The following is a 12,901-nucleotide window of genomic DNA, read 5'->3' as shown; positions in this document are numbered from 1 at the left end:
TTATCAATCAATGGAAATCATCATTTTTAATAAAATATTTATTCTCTTCCTCCCCTCCCCCCCACCCCCCTCCGACTGCTAGTCACACAAAAAGAACTCCAACTTTGATATAAGTTTGTGAGACACTTTTTTCAAATGAATTTATTGAGAGTATTTGGCTGCTAGCAAGAAAGAACTGAACCCAGTTACTTCATGTGTTTCTTCAGTTTCTCCCAGCATATTTGTTGATAGAACAGTCCACAGTGTACTGCCAGTCCGTAGTGTCCAATGGGCACAATATTTCGTCAATCAGATATTTGGCCATCATCACAAACTCAGTACCTGAGGGCACGTGGCCAACTAATAGCTCCTTCCACCACAAACTGTTCACTCTGCAGCCTGTGTCTGAGGCTGTGTATCAGCAGTTACGGAAGTGCTGGGGCATCTGCGTCTGTGGTAGTATTGATGTAGTAGCTCTGTAAGCCCTGGTCGCCAGATCATTGTGTTTTCTGAGCATCTTCTTAATTAGACTCAGTGTTGGCTCCCAAGCTTGCTGAGATCATACCTGTCATCTCAATTGATAAGATTATCCCCAGCGCAAATTTCAAAGGCTTCTCTAATGGCTCGGTCCCAGTGCTTGGAAGTCTGATAAAATCCTGGTATATTCATATTCCATTGCACAATTTTTTGGCAAACAAGTGCTCTCAGACTGCCAACCTGTTGGGGTATATTGGTCAAGTGTGCCACTGGTGTTCTCGGCATCAATCGTCGATGGTACGCGCAGTTTGTCCAATATACAAGGTGTGTTCAAAAAGAAACCAAACTTTTGCTGTATCAGCTTTATTGCTTATTGTACATCATTTTAAGCACAGTCCCGTTCAAAATCCATCGTTTCTCCCACTTTTGGAACACCATCTGGAACACACTTTGTGGGATGGCACACAGGTTCCTCACCACGTTGTCCTGTATCTCCTCTACGGTTTGGAAATGACGCCCTTTTAACATGTTTTTCAGTTTGTAAAACAGGAAAAAGTCTGCTGGGACTAAGTCCAGAGAATATGGTGAATGGGGCACAATGGGAATGTTGTGTTTTGCTAGATAGCTGCACACTAGGAGTGACGCATGAGCTGGCGCATTGACATGATGCAACATCCAATTCTGGTCTTCCCACAATTCAGGCTTGCTTCTGTGCACTGCATCCCTAATGGGCACTAGGATTTCCTGCTAGAATTCCTTGTTTACCGTCTGGCCACGTGGCACAAATTCATGATGGATAATGCCTTTGTAGTCAAAAAACACAACCAACGTCATCTTGATCTTTGACCGACTCATGCACGCTTTTCTTGGACGAGGTGACTCTTTGCCTACTGACATGATGCATCTCAAGTTTTTCATTCAAAATTTGATGGTATGATTCTATGCTGATGCCCATCTCCTCAGCAACTTCCTGAACAGTTACACGACGATTTCCATGAATCACAGCTTGAACGCTACCCATATGGCCATCATCTGTTGATGTGGAAGGAAATCCAGACTTGGAATCATCACAGACCCACATTATGCCCTGTTGGAAACATTTAAACCACTCGCAGCACTGCAGCGACTCATACAGTCCTCCCCATATTCTTGGCTGAGCATTTGGAATCTGTCTGTTTTGCCAAGCCTGTAGCAGAATTGCACACACACACACACACACACACACACACACACACACACACACACACACTGTTCTTCAATGCACTAATCTGACGAGGAGCCTGTACACATGCTTACTTCAGCAGCTGTGGTTTGCTTGCTAATTGTCCAAGCGACTCAAGGCAAAGGGCGTTTGTTGCCTAAACTTGCTACTAGGTGTGCTCTGTAGCAGCAGCGCACTCTCTCTGCTGATTGGTGCGCTATTTCAAAAGTCCACTTTCTTCTTGAACATACCTCGTATGCCCTGCCACACTAACACAATCTGATATACCCTGGTCTTTTGCAAACCAAAGTTATTTTTGACACTTGTCAATAATTTCTGTATTTTACTGGGTGGGCACAGCACATTCTTACAAAGTGCTTTTTCAGTATACACCTAGCTTTTCACAACAGCATGGCAGTGTACGGTTTAAAGGCTGTGGCTACCTCTGCCTCCACGATTTCCTCCATCTCCATGTCTTACGGTAGTGGCAGAATGAAGAATACGCTTACTCTACCATCCTGAGTATTGGCCTTTTGTGAAAACACTGCTGAGATATTGCACTTCCTCAGGCAGACCCTCTGCATCTGATATGATGTGCACCCAGTGTACTAGTGTTTCTGGTACTCCATTCCTCTGCACAAAAGGTGGCAGCTATCTGCGTTCAAATACAGATCAGTAAGCATTTTCTTGTGATACACATCATGGCTCAGGCTGCCATCAGTTCTTCTCATGACCATGACGTGGTAGTATTCCTTCTTTAGTCTCCACAGTGAATTTGATGTTGGGATGTATGGAGTTCAGATCTACAAGGACGTACTTAGGTATTGTTCCAATCAGCAACTAAAGACAGGTCAAAATACAAGCAATCCCATGATATGGACAATTCGTAACAAATTGTTAACACAATTTCCAAAGGATTTTGTTAAATAAACCAACAACTTACTTTGTGAATGACACAGTTCATCGTCAAATATGCCCCTCATTGAGTTAAAAATCCACACTATTTGCGTTTTATCCAACCCAACCCAACCCAACTCAACTGAACCAAGTACGTAAATAAACTTCTGTATTTGAAGTATAATTCACACCTGAGGATCAAATTCTTCTTTCCATTATTCAATACATACTTGTTTGTCACAGACCCTTCAAGAACCACTGTAATGACAAACGACTCTTCTCGCCTTCGTACCTGCAGAGGTTGACAGCAGAGGTGTAATGTTACGTATGCAACTGGTGTCGAGCTTGTTCAGCCTGTCAGCAAAGTGACCACCCTAGTAAGGGGCTCAGATTTCCTGAGTTCGGAAACAGCCAGCAGCGCATCCCATAAAAGTCCCCACTGCTTTTATCACATGTGATGAGAAAACGGTGCAGGAAAGGAATTTTGTACACAGAACAATTTAAACATTTTTAACACTTGGTTTAAGAATCATGAAGTCAGATTTTATGTTTTGAAGAGACCTTAAACATTGCAATATTTCAGATAGATTATGTAACGGTAAGACAAATATTTCCAAACCATATTTTAAACTGCAACATATTTCCATGGTCCAATGTGGACTCTGCGCATAACTTATTGGCTGCAAACCACAGATTCAAATTGAGAAATTGGGGATAGGACCTGGGTGAATTGAAAGTTTCTGGAGTAATTGAAATTTTGAAAGGGAGTGTTCAGCGACTTTCTGAAACGGGAAAGGAGGGCAATGCAAGACAAATGGATAACTTTGAAAGTTGAAGTAGTGAAGGTGTCACAGGCACAAACAGTCAAAAAGATTTCGTCCAGTAGAAATCCTTGAGTAACACAGAAGATACTGAATCTAAATGACAAAAAGGAAAAATATTAAAAAGCAACAAATGAGGAAAGTAAAATGGAATATCAGCATCTAAAAATGAGACTGACAAATAAAACTACATTGAAAATGCAGGAATGGCTGGGAGGAGAGATCCAAATCTGTAGAAGCATGCAAAGACAATGGGAAAATTATGGAGGTACCTTCACGAATATTGAGCGCTCACATGAGAAACCAGCAGCACCATACTAAGCAAAAACAGAATGGCTGAAAGGTGAAAGGAATATAAACAAGAGATCTATAAGGGAAATGAAACTGAAGGCAATGTTATAAAAAGAAAAGAAGAAGTAGATGAAGAGATATGAGATGTAATACTGAGAGAATAATTAGACACAACACTGAAAGTCCCAGGTGATCAGAAGTCAGTATAAATTTGAAAACTTAATAAACCACAGAATAATGTAGATAGAGAGGTAAAAATTTACACACACGCTTGGAATGACATGGGGTTTTATTAGAACAAAAAATGTCCGACAGATGGCGCTGGGCAGCGGAACATCAGTGACTGCGCATGACAATCGTGTATAAAAGGAGCTGTAATGAGAGAGAGAATCAGATGTGCCAGCAGTCACAGCATGTTGACGTTACCTGAAAAGGCGCTTTTAGTGAAGCTGTATTATCAGAATGGGGAATGTGCTAATTCAGCATTACGATCCTATCGCCAAAGGAAGGGGATTCGAACGGGTAAAGGTCCGTTGACAAATGTGGCGAGAATGGTTTCGAAGTTTGAAGCCACGGGTTGTTTAGACCATAAACCCCGTAGTGGCCAACCGAGCACAAGGCGTAATGCTGCTGAGACAGTTAAGGGAGAAATGGAGACTGTAACGGGTTCGTCTATGCACGGGGAAGTCAGGTACTTAGGCGTACCCTCCAATGCTATCCATACAAAATCCATCAGCATCATGAACTGTTACCTGGCAATTTAGTGAAGCGGAGGGCATTTGCGGTGTGGGCGTTCACAAGATGGCGAAAGATGACGATTGTTTGAGTAACGTGTTGTGGACTGACGAAGCTCATTTCACGCGCTGAGGGTCTGTCAATGCCCACAACTGCGGAATTTGGGCTACCGAAAATCCTAGAACTGTCGTGGAAACTCCATTGCATGACGAGAAAGTCACGGTATGGGTTGGATTTACCACATCTACCGTTATTGGGCCTTTTTTCTTCGAGGAAATGCGCGATTCTGGTTTTGTAACTGCAACCATGACGGGTGAGAGGTACGCCGAAATGTTACAGAATCGCATCATCCCCAGCCTGGTTGATAAACATCTGCTGGAACGTACAATGTTTATGCAGGATGGCGCTAGACGCGTGAAAGATCTCTTGCGCGCGTCGTTCGGTGATGATCGTGTGCTCAGCCGCCACTTTCATCATGCTCGGCCTCCCAGGTCCCCAGACCTCAGTCCGTGCAATTATTGGCTTTGGGGTTACCTGAAGTTGCAAGTGTATCGTGATCGACCGACATCTCTAGGGATGCTGAAAGACAACACCCGATGCCGATGCCTCACCATAACTCCGGACATGCTTTACAGTGCTGTTGACAACATTATTCCTCGACTACAGCTATTGTTGAGGAATGTTGAGGAATATTGAGCATTCCCTGTAAAGAACATCATGTTTGCTTTGTCTTACTTTGTTACGCTAATTATTGCTACTCAGATCAGATAAAGCGCCATCTGTTGTACATTTTTGAACTTTTGTATTTTTTTGGGTTCTAATAAAACCCCATGTCATTCCAAACATGTGTGTCAATTTGTACTTCTCTATCTACATTATTCTGTGATTTATTCAGTTTTCAAATTTATACTGACTTTTTGATCACCCGGTAGGTCAAAATAAGGCACCTGGAGTATACAAAAGTACTTGAGAATTACTGAGATTATTGGGACAGTTAGTCATGACATAACTATTCCACCAGTTATGCACGATATGTGAGACCGCTAAAACACCACCAGACATCAAAAATAATGTTGTAATTCTAATTCGGAGGATGGCAGGTGATGAAAGCTGTGAGTATTACTGAACCTTCAGTGGAATAAATCATGCTTCTAAATTTCTGACAAGAATTATTTACAAAAGAGGGGAAAAACTGGTGGATTGTCACCTAACAGAAAATTAGTCTCAGTTCCAAGGAAATATAAGAACACTGGTGGCAATACTGACATATGGCTTCCAGAATGAGGTACTGGCGGAAGTAAAGCTGTGAAGACGGAGCGTGAGTCGTTCTTGGATAGCTCAGTTGGTAGAGCACTTGCCCGCGAAAGGCAAAGGTCCCAAGTTCGAGTCTTGGTCCAGCGCACAGTTTTAATCTGCTAGGAAGTTTGACATACAGCTTATTAGGCAAGCTATACTTATAACATTTGTAGATTTAGAGAAAGCTTTCAACAATGATGATCGAAATATTCTTTATGAAATTCTGACAGTAGCATGGCCACAACAAAGGGAGTAAAACATTTTCCAGAACATGTACAGAAGCCAGACTTCAGTTATAACTGTCAAAGGACATGAAAGGGAAGCCCCAGTTCAAAAGGGATTCAGAAACCCACGTTACCCCAATTAAAATTCTGGGACACAAAAATTTAAAGTTTCAGGACTTATATTGCAGAGACGTTGCAGCTCTATCAGAAAAGTCACAGGATGTGGAAGACTAGCTGAATGGAATGGACAGAGTCTCAAAAAATGGCTGAATACCAACAAAAATAAAATGAGGGCAATCAAATATAGCCAAACTGAATCAGAAACAAAGCTTCCTGGCAGATTAAAACTGTGTGCCGGACCGAGACTCTAACTCGGGACCTTCGCCTTTCGTGGGCAAGTGCTCTACCAACTGAGCTACCCAAGCACGACTCACGCCCCGCCCTCACAGCTTTACTTCTGCTAGTACCTCGTCTCCTACCTTCCACACTTTACAGAAGTTCTCCTGCTCAAAACGCCAGTCCCGGACGATGTGAACTACGTGAACAGGGCCTCTCCTCCCTTGGGACATAGCATCACAATATGGGAACAAGCACTGTATGTACCACGATATGGACCTGCTCAGTCAAAACTGTCACATAATCCTCAGCAGGGGTGCAACCTAGCAGAGTAGTGTGGGGCCCTTAGAATACTACGATAAGGCTGCCCAAATTGTCACCGAACCGCTCTCGGGACAAACTCGGCCAGAAGTTGGAAACAGTGTGAGGCAAGACTGATCTGACCAAATGCAATTCTTCCATTACTCCATGTTTTACAGCTTCAGCACAACGTTTTCCTGCTATAGGCATTTCCAACAGTGATGAGTGGTTTTGGAATTCCAGATCATCCTGTGATTCCCAGCTTATGAACTTTCCCTCATCTAGTTTTGATGCTGACAGGGTTCACTAGTGCAACATTTAGTTCTGCATTGATGTTTGCAGCTGTTGTCCTCTTTATTTTTCGTCACAATCCTCTTCTAAAACCGTCTGTCACAATCACTCAACACAGACTTTTGTCCTCATTGTGACTTAGCAGATGACGTTTTTTTGGCTTTCCTTGCACGGAGTATCTTCCATACAGTGCCTCTCGGCACATCAAACATTTCGGTTATCTCGTTTAAGGAAGCACCGACTGTATAAGCACAGACAATTTGCCCACTTTCAATCTGAATTAGCTCCAACATAGTGCACTCCTAACTAAACAGAACACTATTCTGACAATGGTGGACACCTCTAAATGTTGAGGTAATTGCACAGGTGCCATTCATGAGGAAATAAAACAGCACAACCTGCAGGCATGGCTAGCACCGGCATTTATGTTCAAGCAGGTATTACTCATGGTAACAATCATATATTAAATGGCCCAAATATAAGAATCAGAAGTTAAATGAGATGCTGATAAAATACATACCTTCCAACCAAAGCAGCCACATTGCTGTAAATAAGAAACGATGCAACGCCACCCAGAATTCCACCGACTAAGAGGGAGCCCATGGCATCAGGGATGGGACTGTTGTAGAGCACAGAAAGTCCCATGCAGGCTCCGGCCACACCGACACCGAGGACTGCAGCTAAGTCTTCCATCAGCACTACGTTAACACTGGGATCTTGCCCACGGAACACTGCCGAAAGGAGCATCACAATCGTTCAGTTTTACTTGTACACTATTTCCCTGTTGAACTTTTTACTTCTGGTATATTCTTCATCCACAACATAATTCATAAAAAAAACAATAATTAATACCATCTTTACAAACATTAAAGAACGGTAAAAAAAATAAAAACATTGCAGTTCAATTACATGTGACAACTCCACAGCCAAAACTCCCCCATCAAGATGTATTAGGAAGTTGACGCTGTTGCTGCCCCACAGTGAAAGACATCAGGCGAGTAACAGTCTCCAGAATCTGAGGATCAGTGCCAGGCACACACTAAAAGCAGGTCATTATGCAAAGTGTCTATGAGAATGACATTTTCTAACTTATCTTGCCTAGCTGCAATGTACAACACCAATCTTGTTATAGCTCCCAAGTGAAATTGTTGACAATTAGTGCGATATACACCAAAACTAGACAATATCATGACTAATCGGACAAACCATCTTTGAGCACAACTCACCCTTCTCTCTCTTTCTCTCTCTCTCTCTCTCTCTCTCTCTCTCTCTCTTTCATGAATAAGTCCAGCAACAATTTTGTAAATGATTTTAATGGATAAGTTACTCTGTCAGTATCTTTCTTCATAACTATTTTTGTGGAGTCATTCCACATTAAATCATTGTGAATAGCAACCACTATCTTTCATCTCTTGTTTACAACCCACACTGCTGCTTCTTTGATGATAAAATTTTAGACAAAAAATAAGTTTGTTCAAAATAATTCACATAAGAGAGGAAGAAACTAAGTTGTATCAATACATTAGAAGTTTCATAATGAAAATAATGCTGTAGCACATGATATGTAAGTTTACTTATTTGCATATGCCAGCCTACGACTTGTAAATTGACAGTTCTATTCCTCTATAACGAAGAACACAGCAGAGTGTAAATGATTCTTGGTTTCTAATTTTCTGTTGCATTTCTGTGGCAGACAGGCACACTGAAAAAAAGACTTCAACATATTATCAGCTATCGAACAACTCCCTTCTGTCTATGTCTGACGAGGAACTTAGTACAAAAACTGCTAAAATCTGACAGTCTTTTTTCAATGTGCCATTCAATGCATCATCTACTGTATGTGGTGAGCAGCAATGCATCCATTTCATATTGTTGTTTAATACATGTACTGCAAGAACTACTAAGTCAGTGACTGAATTGATAGAAAAAGCTCTAGAATCTGCATCTTGCTTTACATGTAAAGTGTGGAGACCACCGTAGTTGAAGAGTTCTACATGGTGTGACAGGTGGTCTAACAAATGTGAATGTGATAGAGAGAGCTGTGTGTGGCCCCCCTTTGTACAGGACTGTTAGTGAAAGGAGTGCATTAGCATGTTCAAATCATTTTGTCGAGCGTAGCTCGTCACACTGCCCCCAGGCCCCTCCTGTAATTGAGTCTATTACCACAGTTCGCACAGTTACAGCAGCATTCTGTGTTAAGTTGATGTAATGCCGTAGATTGTCCTTGCAAGCACTTCAGTGAGTGTACCAAATGTGTGGCTTTCTGCCACACAGTTATTCATTTGTGTATTGCCTCTATGTTGAGACATCGAAACTTTCATTCTCCAGTTGTGAAATGATTTCTAAGTAATATTAGTTCTTGAAAGGAGAGACAATTAAACATTTTGCATGCAATGTTTCTGAATTTAGTGATACTGCAGACAATGCTGGTGATCTTTCCTTCTAAAGTTTATGAAAAAGACAACAATTTCAGTGATGAAAATAGCAAGAAAAATGCAACAAAGTTTTTTTCTATATTCTGGATATAAGCCTATTTTATGCCTACATTGTGTATGATAAATTTGCAATTTCTTGCAAACATTGCAGAACAATGAACCATTCACTGCAGCTCCTGGAATATGCATTTATAATTATAGGACTGGAAATTGGTGCCTCTGAAGAACAGAAGAATCCAACCAAGCGCTCAAAAGTATTCAGTACAGAAAAGAAAGTGAAACTGTGTGGCAATGCAGAAACATGTTGCATCCCTCCACATTTATAGAAATGTTTCAAAACCTACTACACAAAAACTCCATTCTCAACCAACTCAGAAGGTAAGTGTAAAGTTTCTAAAATACAAATACAAAATTATGAGGCAAAACTAGACTCTTTAATGATTTGTTTAAGTGTGTGTGTGCCCTTCAACCAGCTGAGTGCCTATTTAAATCCAACTCCTGTGGTATCTGCACCACATTTGAACTTGGCATGAACAAGTTAATACTGTAGAAGGAAGGGAAGAACTGTGCCAGTCAAATACGATTAGTCTACACCGAATAAGCTTAGATGAGGCCTAGGGATGGAGGGAGATTAGGAAATTACAGCTGACAGGAAAACAGGCAAAGTAAAACCGTAATCACAGAGTTTTATTATTATTATTATTATTATTATTTTATTATTATTTTTTTAAAATTTTATATACAAGAACTAGTTCTTTCGGGCATGTCCAAAAGAACAGATACCATCTTGATATATAGATAAGGCTTACTGGCCAATGATCTTCTTCAGTGCGGATGCACTCACATTGCCTGAACTCTTATGAGAATTAGTAGACTGCCGCGAGTAATGAGTATAGTGGGCAGGTGAGCTACAGATGTAGTGTGTGGACAATAAGTTGGAAATGTAGGTTTCACAGGGAGCGTGCCAGAGATAAGTCCCTGCAGTCGCACTATCCTCTGTGTCCTTGGTGGCTCAGGTGGATAGAGCGTCTGCCACGTAAGCAGGAGATCCTGGGTTTGAGTCCCGGTCAGGGCACACATTTTCAACTGTCCCCATTGATATTTATCAACGCCTGTAAGTAGCTAAAGGTCTGGATTTCATTGTGATTTCAGTTTCCATTTAAAGGTGCACATTGAAAGACGAGGAGCATCAAGCAAATTTAGGTACAAATAAGTTCTACCGGACTTAAAAATAGTGGGATAACATCAGGCAATACAATGTGGTTAAAGATATATTGTTCTTGTAATGAGGGCTCAGGATTGTTGCCTAATTCAACTGTCTGGTTGGTGGTTTCTACCACTGTCCATGAATCACTGCACTTCAATACTGGGGTGATTTCTAGCAACATGTCTTTGTTACAGTCTTCCATTCCATTCCCCTTTTCAGGTACACTGGGGCACCCTGTGGTTCTGCATACAATGTGGCATGACGTCAACCAATTTAGGACAGTCTAAAAACTTCTCTTCATGCCAGAATAATGACAGTGCAAGCAGTAAATCTCCAAAATTTGCCCAATTCATCTTTTATTTATTTAAAAGTAGTGAGCCAACCCAGCTTTGCAAGGGTAACACTGAGTATCAATGGCCAGACAATTCAACCAGTGTAGTGGTAATAAATTACATACACAAACCTTTCTCTTGAGTCACTCTACCTATTAGTGAAAACTGTACCAAAACATCTACAGTACTTCCTGAGACTGACCGCCACATACTTCCAGAAAAATTTGGCAGAGGATTTTAATTTATAGTACGTACAGATGTTTTCAATGGTTTTAGTGGTAGGTGACCAAAGTGACAATCTGACATGCCAGTTATTTATTGTTTCACAACTTTTGAAACAAAACTCTTCTCAAGTTCCTCAAAAAGCAATACACATACTACTTAATAACAAAACAACAAATACTTGCTACAAGCACCTCACCACAAACCAGGAGTGCAATTTGCAGCATGTACATGTAGGTAATACATGTTGCTGCCAAGATGGTTCAGCACAAATATTTAAATTTGTGAAAATGTGTATCCAGATAAGCTTTTAATGTTTCAATACTGACAGATTTTTCTGTGGTTTTGAAAACCTCAACCTCCTCTCATTGCACACAAACCCAGTCTCTCCCATCTACTCAATCTCCCACTTCCAGCTCCACTCCCTCCAAAACCTCAAAATTCCGATCAACACAATCTGGAACCACAACACCCTAATTCAGTAGTTAACCTTTCCTCCAAACCTCTCTCCCAATCCGAAACCTCTGTCCCATCCAAAGGCCTCACCTTCAGCCCCACTCCCAGATTCAACCAAACAGCCCTCGTCGAAGATTTACTGTCCTACACTCGTATTCTCTGCTGGAAATATCACTTTGCCACGAAGAAAAATGATCGTAATCCTACTCCTAATGATCCAACTCCCCAAGACACCATCCAAATTGAACCCTGCCTGGAACAGTTCCGTCCTCCGTCACAGCGGGACCCACCTCCTCTTCCTCAAAATCACCCTCTCCAAACCTTCCAGGAATTTCTGACTTCCAGCCTTGCATCTCAATCCTTCTTAAAAAATCTTAATCCTACACCCAACATCACCACTGCTGAAGCCCAGGCTATCCGTGATCTGAAGGCTGACCGATCCATCGTCATTCTTCCGGCGGACAAGGGTTCCACGACCGTGGTACTTGATCGTCGGGAGTATGTGGCTGAGGGACTGCGTCAGCTTTCAGACAACACTACATACAAAGTTTGCCAAGGTAACCCCATTCCCGATGTCCAGGCGGAGCTTCAAGGAATCCTCAGAACCTTAGGCCCCCTGCAAAACCTTTCACCTGACTCCATCAACCTCCTGACCCCACCGACACCCCGCACCTTCTTCCTAAAATCCACAAACCCAATCATCCCAGCCGCCCCATTGTAGCTGGTTACCAAGCCCCCACAGAACGTATCTCTGCCTACGTAGATCAACACCTTCAACCCATTACATGCAGTCTCCCATCCTTCATCAAAGACACCAACCACTTCCTTGAACGCCTGGAATCCTTAACCAATCTGTTACCCCCGGAAACCATCCTTGTAACCATTGATGCCACTTCCTTATACACAAATATTCCGCACGTCCAGGACCTCGCTGCGATGGAGCACTTCCTTTCATGCCGATCACCTGCAATCCTACCTAAAACCTCTTTCCTCATTACCTTAGCCAGCTTCATCCTGACCCACACTTTTGAAGGCCAGACATACCAACAATTAAAGGGAACAGCCATGGGTACCAGGATGGCCCCCTCGTACGCCAACCTATTCATGGGTCGCTTAGAGGAAGCCTTCTTGGTTACCCAGGTCTGCCAACCCAAAGTTTGGTACATATTTATTGATGACATCTTCATGATCTGAACTCGCAGTGAAGAAGAACTCCAGAATTTCCACTCCAACCGCAACTCCTTTGGTTCCATCAGATTCACCTGGTCCTACTCCAAATCCCATGCCACTTTCCTTGACGTTGACCTCCACCTGTCCAATGGCCAACTTCACACATCCGTCCACATCAAACCCACCAACAAGCAACAGTACCTCCATTATGACAGCTGCCACCCATTCCAC

At 42.2% G+C, this 12,901-nt stretch overlaps 1 protein-coding gene across 2 annotated transcripts in view; it reads right to left on the bottom strand.

Annotated features, from left to right (window-relative positions):
• The window catches only part of LOC124605747 (zinc transporter 9), a 188,759-nt gene that overhangs the window by 43,267 nt on the left and 132,591 nt on the right, over positions 1-12,901 (bottom strand). For both annotated transcript variants that reach the window (XM_047137626.1, XM_047137627.1), the window contains one exon: positions 7,369-7,579. In XM_047137626.1, the coding sequence (XP_046993582.1) occupies positions 7,369-7,579 (211 nt within the window). The remainder of the gene's footprint in view (positions 1-7,368; positions 7,580-12,901) is intronic.

Source organism: Schistocerca americana, chromosome 3, assembly GCF_021461395.2.
Source record: "Schistocerca americana isolate TAMUIC-IGC-003095 chromosome 3, iqSchAmer2.1, whole genome shotgun sequence".
Lineage (NCBI taxonomy): Eukaryota > Metazoa > Arthropoda > Insecta > Orthoptera > Acrididae > Schistocerca > Schistocerca americana.
This window is presented reverse-complemented; position numbering and strand designations above follow the sequence as displayed.